Raw genomic sequence first — 21,631 nt, forward strand, 5'->3', positions numbered from 1 at the left:
GCTTAGAAAGAAGTATTTGTACCTGCTCAAGTTGCTGTTTGACTCTGTTGAGTTCATTCTTCTTTTCTTCCAAACTGTTCTGAGCTGTCTTAATATGGTTCTCCAAATCTGCCCTCTGACTGACTTTTCCTGCCTCTGATGCCAGTAGTAGATCACTCTGCATAAAAATCGGATTTTTACATAAATTACATCTTAACACAAATGGCTTATTTACAAAATTACATCTTAAATAATAATCAAAATATAGGGAGACAAACAATGAGACAGACAAATTCAGACACATAACTGTTTCTATGCCAGTATTTCTCAACCTTTTTTGTCCATGACCCTAAAAAATATTTTTCTTAGCCTCAATACCCCATCCCCACATTTCTTTATGTTTTGCCACCCTCAATAAATAAATCCTGGCGACCCTCTGTGACCCTTCAGAACATCTTTGTGACCCTGATTTGGGCGTGACCTTGGGCTGGGACCCTCAGCTCTATACTGTATTCTAGATCTAACACTGGCTGGCACTGGATATCTTTGATACTCAGTCTGCCTGGCATGTATGAATCAATCCAATCAAAAACATAGATACTTAACCCATGTTAGTAAACATAAAATGTAGGTCACAATTACCTACTTTTAGGATGAGGATGGATGCAGAACTCATTAAGATGCATCCTCTTGCCAAGTTCTGTGATTCCAAATAAGTGTATTATATAGTAGATACAAATTAATGTTGTCACGAGTTAAAAGTACAAAGAAAATCACAAATGTTGTTCTTTTTTAAACATTTTACTCTAGGGATGTACCAACTTCTAACAAATGTACCACCCTGAGAACATAAAGTCCTGAAACTAACTGAATCAGGAAAAAAATGACTACAAATCAAGCATTAAGAGCAAGACAAACAGTGACAGATAGGGAGAAAAAATATGGGGCACACACAGCTAATTAATGTAGAGATTTCAGTGCATGATTTACTTCCAAAGCAAAATGATTAGACATTTACATTAATAATTACCTTTGTCTTCAAATTAATTTCCAGTTCTTGGAGTTTCTGCTGGGTTGAATTTAGTTTCTCTGACTTTTCATCCAGACTTGCATTTAGCTTCCCACATTTGGCTTGGGATTTTTGCAACTGACCTTTGACCTCTTGTAATAGTTTATGCACCTCCTCAAGCTTCCCAGCATGCTCAACAGTCTGATTCTTTAACGTTTCCTCCAGAGCAATTACCTTCTCTTGTAAACTAGCCTAAATTAAAAAAATATTTAATTTTCATGCATAATCAGTATGACAATGTACACTGCAAATGTTAATGTTAGTTTTATGATTATATCTATGTCATGAAAAGTCAAGTTAAACAATAAAAAGGTAATAATTTTATTCTGAACTGTATCATATCCTATAAAATGGCAAATTCAGAAGAAGAAAATATTATACGAGTCTTTGTATAAAAATAAACATTTTATAAAGAAGCTAAGACACTTTACAAATGATATTATACATGTGTTCTCAATTTAATGTCTGAATTTATTGGTTGCTCTATTGCAGGAAGCATCAAATACTTTTCAACAATAAGATGCCAGCATTAACAAACTTCCACCTTTTACAAAAAACTAATTTTATCTTTATTTTTGAATTTAAAGATGCATAATTCTTTTCATAACACTTTGAAATCTATATGAGTAATACTTACCTGATCATAATACCTCAGGAGTAAAACCACTACCCTGCAAATCAAACCCTCACAAACAAAAAGTTTAGTTATGAAAGCTAAAAGGTGTCTGGTCAAATTGGTGGGAGTCAGAGTGATCTCCCCTTTTGATCTGGGGATTGGTACCAAATGCCACCTATATTTAAGTTATTACTTGAGCAAGAATGCATGCTCTGTCAGTAGGATATGAATGTGGAGGTTAGGAAGGTGTATCCATATTATGATTATAGAAATATTATTAAAGAAACATATTTTACTACTTCCTCTACCTGATCATAATACTTTAGAAGCATAGACAAAAAAATGGAGAAGTTACATCCCCTTACCCAATAGAAGAGCCAGCTGTGGTCCTCTAAAGAATATGATGCAGCTTCTAATGCTTAAATATAATCCAGCTGGAGTAATGACTATGCATGCCTAGATATGGCTACTGGGAAAATAATTTTCCCTGTGCAAGTCTAAATGCCACATGACTAAGAAGCTGCCAAATGACCTCCAAAGGTAACCTGTTTCCCACTTGGTCTATGTGAGCATTTTGAGATAAAAGATCTTCAAGGTAAAAAGCCTGAGAAAGTCAACTCTAACCACCATCCCTCAGCTTGTATAATATTGGCTAGGGAACAGTTATATTTGAATACAATGCTGGTGACTGCCCTTACCTCATGAGCTGAAATGAGTAATAACTGATCTTGGGTTAGTTTTCTGTATGCAGAGAGAATAATCAGTCTTATCCAGGATGGCTGAGTCTGACATATGATATCAACATTTCTCTCTTTCAAAGGTAAAATTCATGAAATTTCCGTCTTCTGCACAATCTGGGTTCATTTTAGGTACCACTTTGAAACTCTCACCAGATCCTGTAGATGGTTGTTGTTGTTGTTGTAGGGTTTTAACACCATTTTTCAGCACACAATAGGTTATACATGGCGGCCAGTATAACTGGTGGAGGAAGAACCCTGGAAAACCCAGGGAAGAGCCACCGACCCACGAGAAGCCACTGGCAGGCTTTCCCATGTACCCATGCTAGCTGAGCCTTGGACTCAAACCCACACAGACAGAGGTGAGATGGCAGTGATCTGGAACGGTGAGCGCTTTAGACCACTTGGCCACTCAAGGCCCTTTCCTGTAGATGGTGCTAAAGCAAAGAGTCTAATGAGTAAAAAAGTTTCACCACAAAAATGATGGATTGCCCATGCATGGGAGCCTGTTCTTGAAAATAACGGTGTGGGGACATCATGAATAAAATCAAAATATAAAAAAAAAAAACTTTAGATAGCTCTGGTTAACTAAGAAAGCATGTATTTCACTGATTCTAACTGCTGTAGCTAAGACGAGCAGGAAGCTGGTCTTATATGAGATGTACCAACAATGTTCTAGAGAGAGTTTCAAACAGTACCGTATTCAACCATGTCAAAACTCATGGTAGATTCTATTTTGGGCACAAAGCCTTCAGTCATGACAGATCAAAGTTCACCAGAAGGCTGAAAAAAGCTGTCAAAATTTTAGGAAACGTCTATTAAGTACCTGCTGATCCAAATGATCAGTTACCTGGGCACCAGATCAAAAGGAAACTGTAATAGATGTGAACCTAAACTGCATTATTGTATGTTCATACATGTCATCCACCAGTGACGTATAAGCATAATTATTACTAATATATGTGGCAAAAAAGTGTAATCTGAGCATAAAACGAGCAATCTACATATTAATGCTATAATTAAGAAAACCCTAAAAAAAATGTATGTTTATTTTTGCTACTTACCTGGAACTGCAGTTAAAATTCTTGTCACAAAATAGCAAAATCCATATCGATTAGTACAAGAATACAGACACAAAACAAACTGAACAAATTATTTATACACAACACTCACTTTAACTAGTCTACATGTCTAACTATTGCTGAATGATCCTAAAGTCAAGTTCACAACTTCTGAATGCTGTATTACATCACTGTCAATTCCTCCTCAAAGTTTGTAAAGGGCTATTGATTTGTCCTTTTCCAAATGCAACATGTTCTTCTGCTTAACAAAATCTCTCACCTCTAACATTTTGCAATCGCATAACATGCATGAGTCATGAGTCAGATCTATAAAGCTAGTTTCGCTTAATATTTGGTCCCATTTTTTTCAACACAGACTGGTCCACTACCTGTGTACCAAAATATAATGAATCTGTGACACATGGTTTCAAATTCAAGAAACCTGCCTGTTTTCTAGGATATGTGTTATGTATAGTTAATATAAACAGAAAATAAGGAAACTATTCAACATATATGGCCAAAACGTCACACATGTCGAAAATATAAGATCAGAAAAAGGAGGTCTATGATGAATAAATACAGAACAGCTAATAGTCACATTACACAAGCCTCAAACTGTTGTTATTCTGTGTTTCACTTGCTCCTGGTGTTGCCAGATATAATCTTTAATCTAAACTTGGAAACATGTTTTTCTACATGAACTAAATGGTTATCCAATGGGTCATTTTATTACATGGGTTATTGTCAATGCAGGTACTCGAGTACCTGGATACCCACTGACATCTTTAAAGGTTGATGAGGTCTTTGTTTTGTCCTATATCCTCCCATCCATGTCTGAGATCATTGTGGAAAAGTACTCTTTTATCATGAATGATGTTAACTTTGCCTCAAATTGCCATAGGAAAAAATAGCTTTGTGAGGTAATGATGCCTTAGGTGGAGGAATATATTTTTGTTGCACCACTGTGAGATAATTTTCCACTTTATCTCATACACTTTCAATGTGGTAGGCCTTCTTGTCCAAGCAATTCTCCCTACTACTCACTGTAAAAAGTGTCTGCTCCAAAAGGCTTGTTTGATATGATCCTGATAACAATGTTCAACAAATCTGGGTTCAGATGAAAATCCTGCCATCAAGGTTGCCTGAGATGGGAGGACAGGTCATGATTTTCCATGGAATTTCCATTGCAAGATTTAACAAGTCATTTATTCATGATTTTTTTCCACCTGAGGAAGGAAACCAGGATGAGACATCACTTGGATTTTGTCTTTTTTTGTTGCTTTTTGCTAGATCTTTGCAATCAGACATGTTGGAAGATAAAGACATGCATCCAAACTGTTCCAATTCATGGAAAGAACATCAACTGCCCAAGCCTTTGGATCTGGAACAGGAGAGACAATGGTTGGGAGTATTGTGTTCCACTTTGATGCAAATTGATCCAGCAGTAGTTGATCCTACGATGCAGAGTCTGACTGAGAGATTAAGTAACCAATCAGATTCTGTAAGCTGATACTTTAGGGAAAATAAGTCGACTAATACATGTAATCTGCCTGGAATGTGACAGACTTGAATGTATTTATCCAAATGAGTGAATGTGTGATGACTCTGAATGTATTTATCCAAATGAGTGAATGTGTGATGACTCTGAATGTATTTATCCGAATGAGTGAATGTGTGATGACTCTGAATGTATTTATCCAAATGAGTGAATGTGTGATGACTCTGAATGTATTTATCCAAATGAGTGAATGTATGATGACTCTGATTAACTGCTGATGGCAGCCTATTTTTCCTATGAAATTGGGTAGGATCATGGAACCACCCATTCTGAACAAGAGATAGCTCGGTTCCACTGAAAGAGGACAAAACACTGGGATGACTTAGATGAGATAGAAGCATGCCTGCCCTGATGTGCCAATAATTTTGCATGAGCTGATGTGCTAACACTCTTGATGTATCACAATTATGTGATCCAGAATGTCCTTGAATGAATTCACAATAATCCCAAAATAATGATTTAGTTCAAAATATCAGTGAGCACTTTGTAATGCCGATGAATAATTTTAAATAAAAGAATCCTCTCAAATTATATCTGAACACAATAAACAATACTTTTAGAGGCTAAGCTTAAACTAGGAAGGAATAATTTTGATGACAATAACCTTATAAAAAATCTAAGACACAATTTGGTGTCCATCCCTATATCTATGGGGGAGATTGCTCTGACTCCCACCTATGTGTGCAGACAACTTTTAACTCTCATAGATAAAATCTGAGTTTGACAGGTCTGTATTTGCAAGACAGAGTTCATACTCCCAAGATGTTATGATGGGGTGAAGTATTTGAAGAAACAATTTGTTAATTCTTCTTTGAATACATGAAAATTGGAATTCTGGTGTTGTTTACTTGTTTTAAATGAAGCGTAGACAAAAACAAATTGATAAAAAAGTCAAATACACAAAGGAAAGGGTAGAAAAAAGATAAACTCAAACCTTTTCTTGCTTCAGTTGATTGATGGCTGTCTCTACCCCCTCTCCTGCTTCAATCTGCAAAGATTTAAGCATTAGCACATTTATCTGTATTATACACTATTCATTAGAGTTTAAGAATCAAATTGAATAATGATCTGCTGGAACACTGGCATACTACATTACAAAATTTTATATATTTTATGTCTGAATGACAAATCTTTTGGAGCCTTGGGTGTCACAATGCAAGGTCTTCTGGCATTATGTGATATATATTAAGTGTTCAGTCACTGTTATTACACTGCTATGTGTTTTGTTACCAAGATACACATTAGTATGAGCTTCGATACTGTATGATATATATTTCTGAATGTTCTATCATAGTATAACATACACTACTAGATCTTCTGTCGCATATGTCATACTTTCATTGTGACATACACTGCAAGGTCTTCTGTCACAAAGTGATGTACATTGCTAGGTTTTCTGTCACAGTGTGACATACATTGTAAAGTATTCTATCAAAATGCAACATACATCTCTATGTTTTCTTTCACATTATGACATACATTTCGTAAGACATTACAATACTATTCAAAGTGAATGATTTCTGATACTAGGTAGCTAAGCAAAAAAAAACCAAACAATTTAAGGGCAACTTATAACATTCCTTGGCAATAACATTCAAATTTAACAACACCACAATTATGTGCAAATTCTTAATATAAAACTTCTTTGGTTCCCAATGAATATTTCCTGATTACACATATATTGATGGCACACCAATATGATTATCCATAAGTGAACATAAATACTGTGAGATCTGGATAATAAGCACATCTTAAATTTCTTTAGGTCATGTGCTTCGTTACGATTAATACAAAAATTAATAGTATGTCATGTTAAGAGCCAAGACTATTGGTACATCAGCACATTAAATATCGGAATTCATTTGGAACACTATATACTTTTGGACCTGTGATAGAACTTTTAGGATTATTTTCACGTTCAAATACAATACATTAGTCCCCCTCTTGAATGGCCCCTCTGACCAGTGGCCACCCACTCCTTACAGCCAGAATCCGTTGGCACGGACGAGTTTGTGTTCAAAAGTACCCCTCATGAAAGGCCACCTGACTAACGCGACCAGCGGCCAGCATATTAGTGCAATAATATAAAATTTACCCCTCACAAGCGGCTGCATTTTTATTTTGATATGTATCCAGAACCAGTATTTTATTCATAACATGTGTTAAGTTTCACGATGTCAGGTTTTTGTTACTGAAAGAAGTGTTGACTAAAGTACATGTACCACTAAGGTTAATATTATATCATTTATGCCTCACGGGAAGCCACATTTATTCCATAAAGCCGAGAAAGACTCAAATTTTAATCCATACAAAAGGGTAAGTACATATAATCCAATTAGACTTACTGCTCTGTTATCATAAGATGTCCGGTTTAGTCACTTCAATAATTGTTAAAATTACAATTACTGAACAGTAGTAACAGCTGAGAAGTGGCAGTACCGATGTACAATACACAAGTCAGCAGCAAAATGGTTTGATAACCTTTATGGCTTCCCTTAGTAAGATGTTCACTTTGATAATTAGTGGCTATTACTAATGACAATAATTGTCAAAATTACAAATCATAACAACCACGAGGTCAAATCTGCATGATGTTAAATGGTACATATCAAAGCCGTTTTGGCTCCACTCACTTAGTGTAAAGATATATATAAAAACAATAGGGTACCAGACTGTGACTAACGAATCACGTGACAAGATCACTTCCTTTAAAAACCCACGGCAATTTGTTTAGAAGCATAAAAAATTGTTTTGTCAGTATTGTAGTTGGCAACATGAATAAATTACTGCAAAAAGATCAACATGTCATCGAGGAAAACAAAAATTCTCAGTTTAGAAGAGAAAGTGAAAGTAATTCAACTGACCGAGAGGTTTGGCGGGTGGGGGGGTCGAGGATCCTTGCAGAAAACTAATGTCGGAAAGACTCAGATAAACAATATCATGAAAGATAAGGAAACAATTCTGCAGAAGTGGGAAGGTGAAATGGACGAAGAAAGGAAGATTGCTTGAGCCAGGAGATGTTTGTATCCTGGTTTGAATGACAAGAAAAAGCAACAATTTTGTCAGCTGAATTGAGATATGATGACTTTACCGAAAGTAACGGATGGTTCCACAGATTTCAAGTGCGACACAATATTAAGTGTTATGTCCTTAGTGAAGAATCAGCTGATGTTAATAATGAAGTTGTCGAAGATTGGAACAAAAGACTAAACGATATATGCAGGGGATATGACAGCAAGGATATTTTTAATTGTGACGAGACTGGTTTGTTTTTTAGACTGTTACCAACAGAGTGACAGACGATGTGATCTGTAACATAATTATAAAGACAGCTTTAAAACTATATCAATGGTTATTCATAACATTTTTTTGAAAATGATGAAACAGTTTGTTTTTCATTTATTTCACAACATGCATGTGATTTTTTAATGAAAATGTTAAATGTTTTAGAATTAAATGTACTTGTGACTTTCTTCATATGTATTTACTATTCACATTTGTCATCCCCCTCTAGAAAGGCCACCCTCATTATAAGGCCACTTCCCTGCTGCAGTAGGGGTGGCCTTATAAGAAGGGGACTACTGTACTGTAATTTCCTTTTAAATTTTCACATTGCAAACAAACAATTTCTTGATTTTAATAAACTTGTTGGTTTTGCTTCTTTCTGTTACTTAATTTAATACCACAGAAATTTAAGAACAACAAAGAGTGCTATATCTGAAAGGCAATTATTATTAATCGTAATCTCCATCCCAGGTTTTGATGATGACTATGGAAAGGACCCTATTTAGTATAATAATATTAAATATAACATAATTTTCACACGTGGGTTTATTAATCAGACTGTACCAAAAGTCATTAGAATTTGTCTAATTAAAACATGAAACAACAAACCTTGGCAATTAATTCACTTCTTTCCTTCTCAAGCTGGTCATTTCTCTCTTTTGATTTGGCAAGCTGATCTTCTGCCTCTTGTAATTTCTCTTCTCTAAAAGTGTAGAAATGGTATATGCATTAGGCTTTACCATCAAGGAGATGTACAGAAAAACATGCCATCAAGCACTCTAAGCAAAGTGCTTATTTCAAATAATTGTATGTGATGAGTTCCATAATCCTCAACAAGAGTAATATGAATGGTGCATAATATGCCCATCCCATGTTTAATAGTCCTATATGTAGATAAATGAAAGTTCTGCAAAGACGATTTGTTTCTTTAAAATAACCTTCACCTTTTGACCCCACATCAATGGGCTTCTTCCTTACTCTAATGGCAACACATCCACAAAGTTTGTTCCAGGTCTGTGATGTAGAGCTAATGTCAATGTGTAGACAACTTTATTCTTCTGTCAGTCAGTGACCTTGAATTTTGACCTTTTGATCCCAACAAAAAATAGGCTTCTAACTGATCTCAAGTGCAAGAAATCCAAAAGATTTGGTTCAGGCAGGTCAATTAGACAACTGTTATTGTGTGGAAACAACTTTAATTCTTTCAATCACAGTGACTTTGACCTTTTGTGCCTGAAATCAAAAGGATTGCAAGTGCAAGCCATCCAGAAAGTTTGGTAACTGTAGATTATAGAGAAACAAATTGTACACAGAAAAGTCTTTTTTTCTTTCCTTCAGAGTGACTCTGGTCTTTGACCATGAAATCAATAGGCTTCTTCCTTAATCTAACTGCAAGCCATCCACAAAGTTTGTTCTAGGTCTGTTACACTAATATTATTGTATGGACACCATTTTTCTTCTTTCATTCAGTGACACAGACCATTTACCCTTGATGCCAAATCAACAGGCTTCCAACATATTCCAAGTGCACGGCATCCAAAATGATTGGTTAGGGAATATCATTTACAACAAATGATATTGTGCAGAAACCAGGTTTCTTTGTTCAGTCAATGACCTTGAGCCCAAAATCAACAGGGTTCTTCTTTACTTTTAGTTCTAGTAATCCTCAAGGTACGGTAAATGTACATATTAGAGGAAACAAATTATTGGGCAGAAATCATTGTTCTTCTTTAACTCAATGAACTTGAATTTTGATCTTTTAATCCTGAAATAAACTGGTTTCTTCCGAACCCCAAGTTAAAGGTATCGCTAAATTTTGGTAACTGTATATTGTGGAGACCCAGAGCTATTTAGCTAAAACTAATTTGTTTCTTTCAGTCACAGTGACCTTGAATTATTAGTTTTTGAGCTTCAAAATCAAAAGATTTCTTTCTTACCTTAGACGCAAGCCATTCACAAGGCTTGCTAACTGTTGATGGTGGATAACTTACGTTATTCTGTAGAAACAAAATTAGTAACAGACTGATAGACAGACATAAAATATCATTACATATTATGCCCTGCCTTATGACGGATACATACAAACTTCATTTAAAATGAGTTCATTTGTAAGAGCTAATGTTTAATAAATTAGTGAGAATTTTAGTTAATTAAACTACAAGGCCAGAAGTGAGTGTCCAAGGACAGAAAACTCTTCTGACTTTGGGTTTCAAAGAAGAATACAAAGTTTTAGCATTTTCAGTGCAAAAGAGACAATTCTTACGTCATTTTTTTGCTACGGATTTGAGGGGTAGTAGAAGTATCTCCTAATAAATTAAGATCGAATAATGTAACTGAAAAGAATGTAACAGTTGCATTTTCCATTTAAGAGTACAGTAACATCTTATGGTTCAAGAAAGATAAAACACAATGTGGAATTCTCAAGAACAATCTGACCTAGAGCACAAATTAAGAAATTATTCATGGTTTAACTGATTTGGCCCCGATCCCATCTGTAGGCGTGATGACGCTGTAACCTACTTCCAAGCTCTGCAGCATCAAGGTCATTTAAGATACACCAACGTGGGTGGTATTAAAAAAAAGCAGACAGATATAGCTCTAAAATGATATCAAATAATCTGGAAGTTCTAGTTGCACTACAAACTACAGAGAGAAAAACCTCATTTGTTGGCCCCGTTTTTTTTCTACCCAAAATTCGCTCGAGATCGGAATGCGATTTTGTGTCAGGATTTTAGATCTTTTGGCCTCAGATCTAAGGCATACTGGTCTTAACTGCACACAGACAGGTGAACCTTCTCAAAAACTAGGATAAGGTGGGCATTTGGAATAAATTGCAGTCTCCATATGAAAATGATGGGTCCATTAAGCAAAAAAAAAAAAAAAAAAAAAAAATTCCAACTTTTACCCTTCTGCTCATGCGTAAGTAAAATAACCAATGGAAAATGACGTTTCTAATACAACTAGGCATTAGTCACATGGAAAATGAGAAAGCTTGCCAGTAGCTTCTCGTGGGTCGGTGGTTCTTTCTGGGGTTTTCCCCGGTTCTTCCTCCACCATTAATACTGGCCGCCATGTATAGCCTATCGTGTGCTGAAAAATGGCGTTAAACCCTACAACAAACAAACAAACAAATCACATGGAAAATCTGCTGAAAGCCGATGTATTAAGATGCATTCAGAAATAGCCCCCTAAATGTCTTTCCTACGCACATTTCAGGCAAAAACAACAAAAACCTCTAGGGCTGAATGAGCTAACAGGGCAAATTTTTACTTTTTGCTCCTTTTGAGCATTCTACAGAGTGCCTAAACAGAAAAAGGCATTGACATTGCTGTGGCAAGCACTCCACTTAGTGCCTACACAGAGACAAGACTAAGTGCTGTGTAAGCATTCCACTTAGTGCCTAACAGAACGAAGACTTAGCACTGTGTAAGCATTCCACTTAGTGCCTAACAGAATGAAGACTTAGACAGTACTGTGTAAGCATTCCAATTAGTGCCTAGCAGAATGAAGACTTCAACAGTACTGTGTAAGCATTCCACTTAATGCCTAACAGAATGAAGACTTAGACAGTACTGTGTAAGCATTCCAATTAGTGCCTAGCAGAATGAAGACTTTGACAGTACTGTGTAAGCATTCCACTTAGTACCTAACAGAATAAAGGCCCTTTTAGTGCCCAACAGAATGAAGGCCCTGACAGTACTGTAGGTCTTGACAGTACTGTCGTAATTCACTTTCTATGTACCTCTAAAAGTCACCCAACACAAGTTGCCTCCCAGTTCAAAGACCAACTAGTACAAACATGTATACCATGAAGAGCTGTAAAATGAAAAGAAAAAAAAAATACTAGAAATTATCTTACTTTAGATCATAATATTTAAGCCCCCTTAACATTATGAAATCTGGTATATTTAGCATTTTGGCACAAAAAAGTATCTGCAAATTATTAATAATTAATTCAAGTTCATGGCATGATATATATACTTAATCTATAGCAGGCTTTACCTTGCTTTAGCTTTCCTCTCCTGTTCTCCTATTACTGCTTCCTTCTCTCCTATCTGGCACTTCAGGTCATCATTGGAAGAACACTACATGGACAAAAAAAGTTTATTTTGTATCAAGTACTTTCAATTTCTTTATATGTGTATAGTATATACTGGAGACAGATGAAAGGAAAGATAGGTAAATAAAGATTCTTTACCATCTACCTACTTATATCTATCAATCTCCACTGCTCTATCTATCCTTAGAAATTACCTTTTCTTAAAAATCAATTCAATAATAATGTGTGAATACTGTGGGAAAACAAGCCTCAATCATTTATCACAAAAACAGCTTTGTGTTTTTATTTTTATTAATTCAAATAAGCTAATTTAAATAACCTAGTTAACATTTAAACTTTAATTTCCCAAACAGCTAATTTAAATAACCTAGTTAACATTTAAACTTTAATTTCCCAAACATTCTATAGAGTATAATTAAATTCCTAAATTTTATGACTATCGGATTACCTCAGCTTGATATTGTTGTTGTATATCCAGAAGCTGTTGGGATAGTTCTGCAATTTCTGACATCTTTGCATCACACTCAGACTGTACCTTTAAAAACATTGAAAGGTATTTAAAATCATTTAAATTTTTAAATAAGCTTATGCAGATAAAAGTAATTCACAAATTTATCCAGCTTCACAGCAGTTTGACATGAGATCTGCTGCAAACAAAACACATAATTCTGACAAAAAGTTGAAATAGTCACTTCTTTATCATTTATCCCAACTTCCACACTGTAGATAGGGAACAATTGCACTAAAAAAGAAATAAATAATATAGAAAGTTTAGAACTGAAAATGCATATTTATTCACACTTCCAACTACAATGGTCAGAAATGGCCATCTCATGTGGCCAAGATTCAGAAAGCATGGTCATATATACAGATATTTCTCTCATGTTAGTGAAGCATAAAATAAGGCTTATTGTGACCCTTCATTTTAAGGGTGTAGTACCAAAAAAGATGTATTAAAAATTGTCATATTTCATGATTGGAATATAAACTACATCCAATAAATGAACTTTAATCACAAGATTTCAACAGAATCACTGATCAAAAAATGTGGGTCACTGACACCTCTTTTGCAATAAAAATGTAGAACTTATCAAGATGTGCCCCATTACCAAGCTGATTCTAAGTAAGACTACATGCATTTAGCATGCCAAAAATGCATGAAATGATGAGTCAAATTCAGTAACTTAACCCAAATCTGCCAAATATGAAATATATGTCACAATGAGCATTTTTTCTGTTGTAAAGGTGTAGTAGCAGTAGTAACAGAGATGCATGTCATCAATTTCATGGTTATAGCATGAACAGGGCCAGACAAGTGAACATCAAACTTACAATTTAATCTCCCACCAAGCTTAATGTTTCATGGTTTAACAGTTCTACACTGTGGTAAAAAAAACTACATGGTCATGAGATAAACAAAATAACTAAACCAAAGACAATAAATTTTAATATTACTCTATATATATATATATATATATATATATATATATATATATATATATATATATATATATATATATATATATATATATATATATATATACACATATACATACATACATACACATATATATATATATATATATATATATATATATATATATATATATATATATATATATATATATACAGTAATTGGATGATATGATTCGGGCATGGACAGTTCTGAATACTGAACCCAAGCATAGCTTATGCCCATCAGTAATTACCTTGATAAGCCACAGCAAGTCTATAGCTTGCAGTTAACCTCATCTGATTACTTTTCAAACACATATTCAATACTGGGTTACTTGTTGTAACCACATATTCAATGCAGGATTACTTGTTGTGACTGCATATTCAATGCAGGATTACTTGTTGTAACCACATATTCAATGCAGGATTACTTGTTGTAACCACATATTCAATGCAGGATTACTTGTTCTTGTTGTTGTAGGGTTTAATGACATTTTTCAGCAATAGATAATAATAATGAGGACTTTGTATAACGCCTAATCTTTAGAAGCTCTAAGCGCTTTACATTAGAAAACACCTATAAGATATAAAAACCCATATATAATGGTATGATTACAAAAACAAACACCATGAAATTAGAAAACATAAAAAAAGGCTGAGAATATTTAAGATAGGAAACATTATTAGGTCTTTAAGTTTGTTCTTGCAGTCGAAATAACTTAGTTTTGAGAACCCTCTTGAATGGGATCACTGTGTCTTTGTGTCTAAGTTCAGTGGGCAATTCATTCCACGTTGCTGGGCCCTGGTATGCAAAAGAACGCTGTCAATATGACTTTGTTTTCATAGTGGGAATAATGAGTATACGATTGTCAGAAGAGGAGTGTAAGTATCTTGCTGGTGTGTACACATGGGTGAGGTCGGATAGGTATGTTGGACTAGAGTCCATCAGTGAAATGTAGCACGGAGAACAAATTTTGTGTTTGATTCTGAATCGAATGGATAGCCAGTGTAGGGTACAGAGCAGTGGGGAGGTGTGCTCTGATCATGGTACTCTAAGTATGATCCAAACAGCTGTGTTTTGAACTTTTTGAAGTTTCTGGAGTAGATGTTGAGATGAACCAGACAGAATTGAGTTACAATAGTCCAGTCTTGAAAGTACTAATGAACATACAAGTGTTTTAGTGGCATCAACTGAAAGATATTTGTGAATGGAGCTGATGCATCTCAGCTCAGGATATGCAGCCTTGACATGTTGGTGCAATTTGAGAGTACTCTCCAGAGTAATACCTAGGTTTTGTACTGATTGTGTGAATTTAATGTTGGTGTTGCTGATATTTATTGTTTGAGGTAAAGGATGTGAATGAGAAAGTCTTTTTGTTGTGATCAGAATGGCCTCAGTTTTATCATCATTCATCTGCAGCTTGTTATATGTCATCCATGATTTCACATCAGAAAGGCACCTCTCTACACCTTGGATAGTTGCATCAACTTCAGTTGGGTGGCTAGATATGTATATTTGGGTGTCATCAGCGTACAATTGGTGAGACACTGGATGATGATCTATGACACTTGAGAGAGTCTGAGTGTATAGAATGAAGAGAACAGGTCCAAGAACAGACCCCTGTTAAAAGATAGGCTATACATGGTGGCCAGTATAAATGGTGGAGGAAGAACCCGGGAAAACCCTGGAAAGAACCACCTGTTGTAACCATATATTCAATGCAGGGTAACTTGTTGTAACCACATATTCAATGCAGGGTTATTTTTTGCAACCACATATTCAATATCGGCTTGTTGAGGGTAACCTATCACATAATGCACTAACACTTGTGTACAATATAGAAATTTGGTATTCAGTGAAGCATAGTGAATTCCAGCAGGAAGAACAGCTACTGTAAATAATTCAGTGTTTCTTCGTGACTTTTTATTCAGAAATAAAATTGCTGTACTTTCCCATGAATAGATGAAGGTGGCATTGAAAGATATTTGACCACATTAGGTGTATTATGCTTTTTAAAGAACTTTCTTGTATTAATAATGAAAAGATATTCAAATTCATGTGTGAAATTCCTCTAGAATTAACTCAGAAATAAATATTGCATGCAATATATGTGATTTACTCTAGTTTGAATACCTACTTTTTCCAGCTGTAATCTGAGATCATTGATCTCCTGTTCTTTGTGATGCAGCTGATTCTGTGATTCTGATCTCATCTCTACCAAGCCTTTCTCCATTTCAGAGATCACTCTGTCTCTTTCCTCCAAAGATTTCAAGGCCTGAAAGTATGAGATTTTACAATTTTCATACAGAAAATGAAGAACAAGGGTTTTGCAGGATGTGTTGTCTCACCTGTATATGACATAATGATGACCCGGCTTCCTGCTTAAGGGAGATCACTTGTGAAATACTGAACATGTTAGATATTTAAAATGTATATTTTACATAGTTACAATCCACTCAGTAAAAATCAATAAAATGATTTTAGATTCTCATGAATTTTCTTTCAGCACTAGAAGATGAATATTTATTCCCAAGTAATAGTCATTACAAAGAAAAGTAAGTAAAACAGTGCCTCATCGCAAAATGTCTATAAAAAATAACACCTGAATGAGTATTAAAATCCATAAAATTTTCACAAGTTGAAGTTAACAGACTCCTATTACCAAACATAACAAGAAAAGGGTATGTTGCTAAGTGATTTTTTTCTATATGTTACTATTATTCAGATCATATCTACTTTCTACAAAATATAAAACCTGCATAGCCAGTAAGGAAGAACATAAATCATGAGTGATTTCCCAAGGTTTATACATTTTACAGTGACTTGATATTTTTTAATTATTAAGTTACCTCACTTACATTATTAAGTTCATTCTTAGTTTCCTTCCATTCTGAAGACATTCCTTCCAGATCCTGGTTTAACTTTAGAACTTCTGAGGATTTACTGTCAAGGGCTGAATTCAGCTCAGATATCTTATTGGCCCTTTCCATCAGCTGCTGCTGAACTGTTGTTGTCTGCTCCTGACCCTGAAGTGTAAATAAAATTACAAGCCATTCAATATAATCCAAATGCTATCAAATTTAGCATTTTTCATTGCCAACATTCCACTAGCACAACCCAAGATGAAAGCCTCATCTTAAATGATGTTGGAGTATATGCACAATAACTGCACATCAAACAACAATAACAAAGTGTGCAGCCCTATCCCATCTATTGCAAACACTAAGACCCTGCCTTTAGACCTACATGTCATATAGGATTTTCCATGTCCCCCGGTGATCCTACAAAATGTATTGACACTCAAGTAATGCCAACAGCAACACTCTTTTCACCAAAATCTGAACCTGGTCAAATGGACATTGCTGCAATGATCATAAATGCATTATGCAAAAAACATGAGATATTTCTGTAGTTTTGAAGGAATGTACTGATATTGTTCACAAAAACAAGAATAGCATAGAATCTGACCCAGCTGGCTATCCAAAGAATTGTGTATTGTCTTAACAAAAGTGACTGATTAGGTCTAATACTAGATCAGTAGCCATAAAAAAGAGGCACTAGTTCTGTTTTATTTTACACATCTTAGAGTAATGAAAATGTTGATGACCATCTTGCATTGTATGGAGATGCAAATAACGATCTCCTTTTCAAGCTACTGGGTAAAATTGTAACTTATGATCTCTGTGAAAATATCTGACTTAGCCAAAGACCTCTTTAAATTTGACATCTCAGCACTTCACCCAAAATTTCTGGGTTATCTTGTGTGCGAAGGTAGAATGCATCTCAGGCATTGGGAGTGAAAGAATGTTCATTTATTACACACTCACTAAAGCATACATATCATATCTCCCTGATCAGCAACGATCATCCCAAATTTTAGGTCAACCTCATGCTATCATCTGGGGAAGGAATTTCCTAGATTAAAGCTCAATGCAGTGAGATTCCATGATTCCAGGACCTCAGTTTTAAATTCCTGGTCCTGGTTGTTCATTTTTCTGAATTTTGTTAGCTGTTTTCTATTATAACAGAGTCTGGGGATTCTTGAGGAATGCAGTCCTTGACTTTGTGTTTAAAAAAACCCACAGAACTTTGCTAGACTGTATGTGTGTATATGTGATTTTGGATTTTTCATGTAGCTTTAAAAAACATTGTCATACAACTATGATGTCTGCAGTGTGGCAGTTTATAGTGATGTCTCGCACTGGGGCATCATGTTGCAGACACGTAGCATGATGTCCCACCCAGTCACATTATCCTGATACCAGTCCAACCAGTCCTAGCACTAATCTCTAACCTCTTAATGCTGAGCACCAAGTGAGGCAGCTGCTAATACCATTTTTATCAGTCTATGTTATGACTCAGCTTGGGTGTGAGCCCATGACCTCCTGCATACGAGGCAGATGGTCAAACCATTAGGCCATAAAATGGGGCTAGTTGTACTATAAACATGTATCTACAAATACACAATGCAGGTATTTCTGTAGAAAATTCGTTCATCTGCATTATCTATCACTTAAACTATATACTATACATTGAATACATTTCATTATTTCACTTTTATTGTAACAGATTATTTTAATAAAAACAATAATACAGCAAATGGCACATGATATCCACTCTGAATAAGGCTAGTTGTCTATAAGTGTGCGTAATTATATAAATGTGTGTAAGTGCATAAAGCAACAGGTGAAACCTTGACTGTAATGCATGACTGGAAAATCTATATACAGTTATCAGTGACATGTATAAAGCCCAACTGACAATTCATATGACTTTTAGGACATTCAGATAAACTACCTTTGAGACATCACTCTGCAACTGGCTAAGGTGTTCTGTCTTTAAAGCAAGTTCTCCCTGAGCTTGCTTTAGGCTGGCAGATAACTCTGACACTTCCAAATGAAGTTTGCTGATAACTGTCTCCATTTCTGCTGAGAGCTGTTCACTTTTCCCAAGCTTCTGAGAAACCTTGTATAACAGAAATGAAGGTATCACTGACATCTGTTGAAAATCTTAGAACCTACAAAGTGGCTATTCAAACCATACTTTACAACTGCATATGATTAGTAACAATGGAATTCCTAGAACACAGGATGGCTCAAACTAGTACTTAGGACCCAAAAGAAGGTCAATATAAAGGTATAACTGCCCCGACCCAAACTATCAATTTTCTGAATTGATTCGTGAGAAACAATGAATGTTTCTGATATGGAGGTCCAAATGTGAGCAGATTGAAATGTTTTAAAACAGTATCAAAATGGCTTGTTGAGGTACTGATAGCCTCATACAACAGGAGTAATATGAAAAATATACTATTCACCCAACCTAGGCATTGGTTAATTTTCAACCCATATTTAGCAAAAGATCTGCTTATGCCTAAATTGATACAGCAATGGATAGAAAGTGCCCTGCATATGAGGATGCTACGTATTCTGTAATTAATCAGAATAATAATAAAATAGGGGATGCATCTTGATCAGTAAATATCTCTTGAGGTTTTGCTTTAAACTGAAATGGTTTAAAAAATCATCAGAATGACAGGTGGACAACTGAACGCTTCATTCAGAAAACAAACTCAGAGAAGAAAAAAAACAACGTCCCAAAAAGTTCTTTGATATAATTCAGTTCTTTCTTAAACATCTCAAGTCTTTTTGCAGCCAAAAGGATAAACAATCCATGTGAGAAACAGAAAACCAATCAAGCCCCATAAAATTAAAATATTGTTATGTACCTGAGCTAATTCATTCTGAAGTTGTCCTAGTTGTTCTTCCCTTGACTCCAATTCAGTCTCTTTCTGTTTCAAAGTACTTGAAGTCTCTGACAAATCTGACTGCAGTCTGTTCACAGCTGCCTCTTTTTCTTCCAGCTGGTGCACATAACATTCAAGCTTCTGAGAAAGCTGAATTAAAAAAAAAGATTTTAGGACAATTCATTCTGATAATATACATCAGAGGAAATAACCCTTTTTTCTTTGCCAAGACATCCAAGAAGCTGCCACAGCATTTTTCATATCACTGGGTGTCTTGAAATGCAATAAAAGTGTAAAATTAAATTTGCATTTATAGAGAGAAGAATGGTTTGTAATGTGGAAGTTATTCAAGAATGAATTAATTTTCATGACATAATTTTGGCGAAATTGTTCATGTACTTAATTTGATCTAGCAATGTGTACAAAGTGTTCTGCATTGGAGGCACCTTGAACAAATTATTTCAGAAAGCATACATTAATACTTTGTACAGAAACTGATAGTTATACCAATACTAGACCATGATATTATGAACTTAACACTGTAGAAACAACATGAAGCAATGAATTAAGTAAATAAGTTTATCTAAATCTGCTTCAGAGCTGAAATTGCCTATTTTTTAAAAAAACTTTCTTCTTTGTATTCCTGTGACAAAGCTACAAATTACCAATATGCTTCAAAACATATGTGTTAATTCAGGTGCATGAGAAGAATTGAATATCATAAAATAATTTTAACAGAAATTATCTCTATGCAGACATTAATTGCAAGTCATAATGTTTTACAAAATGAAATGCTGACAATTATTTTGACACAACTCTCATAAGCAAGAGTGTGTATGTGTCATCTTGCTAACTCTTGTCATAAACAAGAGTGTGTATGTGTCATCTTGCTAACTCATCATAAACAAGAGTGTGTAGGTGTCATCTTACTAGTTGTTGTCATAAACAAGAGTGTGTAGCTGTTATTTTGCTAGTTTTTGTCATAAACAAGAGTGTGTAGGTGTCATTTTGCTAGTTTTTGTCATAAACAAGAGTGTGTATGTATCATTTTCCTAGCTCTTCTTTTTCAAAACATTAATGTGACCAAAACACAAAGTGTTACCAGAGGGACGGACAAACACGAGATCACTAAATACCACCTCCACATTTGTGTAGCAGCATTCATAGTATGTTCCTGTTGCATATTGTTTCAGATTGTTTTTATAAACTGAATATACTTTACCAACATATTCTTTCTAAAACTAAAGTCAAATAAAATACAAAATTTGAATAGCAATATAGAAAATGTACATCAGCCATACAGTTATAAAAACAAGAAAATATATAAATATCAGTTTTTAATTACAGTAAATTGTTCCAACAGATTTACCTTTGTGTCATCACTCTGCAGATTCTGAAGATGTTCACTCTTAACGGCAAGCTCTCTGCGCGTTTGTTTCAAAGAATTGGACATTTCTGCCAGTTCCGACTGAAATTTGTTAACAGCTGCTGTCCTATCTTCAAGCTGTTTTTGAAAGTCTTCATTTTTCTGGGAGAGCTAAAATACAGGGAGACATCTTTATGTTTATAACTAGTCAAACAAAGTGTGTTAAAAATGTTTACAAACTGCTGTAAAATGTAACTGTGTGATCTACAAATGCAAACAAATATAAGTTTCATTTATACCAACTGAGTGTTTTTCCACCATTGTGCTAATGACTGACAGAGAGACTAGCAACTGGTTTGCAAATTCATGGCCAGACGAACTACGTCCTTTGGTGGCCCATAAACTATCTATTGCTTTCTGTGAACTGTCTCTCATAGTGCTGACCATATACTAGAGAAGAAAAATGCTATAGCTGATGCATTGTCTCATTTACAGATTGTATAATTTCGGCAGCTTGCGCCACAGCTGAGGCATATTGTAGATATATTAAGGTGCACCCAGACAGAATCAGCTTTGCACAGAGACAGATGTCACAGCATGTGCTTCACTAGTTAGTTCACGCTTGTGTTAATAAATGCACTATTTGTTTCTTTGCTTGGTGATACCATCATAATTTTTTTTTTTTTTAAGACTTCCAA

The 21,631-nt window shown here is 35.0% G+C and overlaps 1 protein-coding gene across 7 annotated transcripts in view; it reads right to left on the reverse strand.

Annotated features, from left to right (window-relative positions):
- LOC149789290 (uncharacterized) overlaps positions 1-21,631 on the reverse strand; it is a 163,096-nt gene that overhangs the window by 90,030 nt on the left and 51,435 nt on the right. For all 7 annotated transcript variants that reach the window (XM_089975487.1, XM_089975489.1, XM_089975486.1 and 4 more), the window contains 11 exons: positions 20,937-21,104; positions 19,550-19,717; positions 18,619-18,786; positions 16,680-16,847; positions 15,959-16,096; positions 12,814-12,900; positions 12,308-12,390; positions 8,915-9,008; positions 5,955-6,008; positions 1,010-1,240; positions 23-157 (listed from right to left, as the gene is read on the reverse strand). In XM_089975487.1, the coding sequence (XP_089831613.1) occupies positions 23-157; positions 1,010-1,240; positions 5,955-6,008; positions 8,915-9,008; positions 12,308-12,390; positions 12,814-12,900; positions 15,959-16,096; positions 16,680-16,847; positions 18,619-18,786; positions 19,550-19,717; positions 20,937-21,104 (1,494 nt within the window). The remainder of the gene's footprint in view (positions 1-22; positions 158-1,009; positions 1,241-5,954; positions 6,009-8,914; positions 9,009-12,307; positions 12,391-12,813; positions 12,901-15,958; positions 16,097-16,679; positions 16,848-18,618; positions 18,787-19,549; positions 19,718-20,936; positions 21,105-21,631) is intronic.

Source organism: Sinohyriopsis cumingii, chromosome 11, assembly GCF_028554795.1.
Source record: "Sinohyriopsis cumingii isolate HCF-2022 chromosome 11, ASM2855479v2, whole genome shotgun sequence".
NCBI classification, from domain to species: Eukaryota; Metazoa; Mollusca; class Bivalvia; order Unionida; family Unionidae; genus Sinohyriopsis; species Sinohyriopsis cumingii.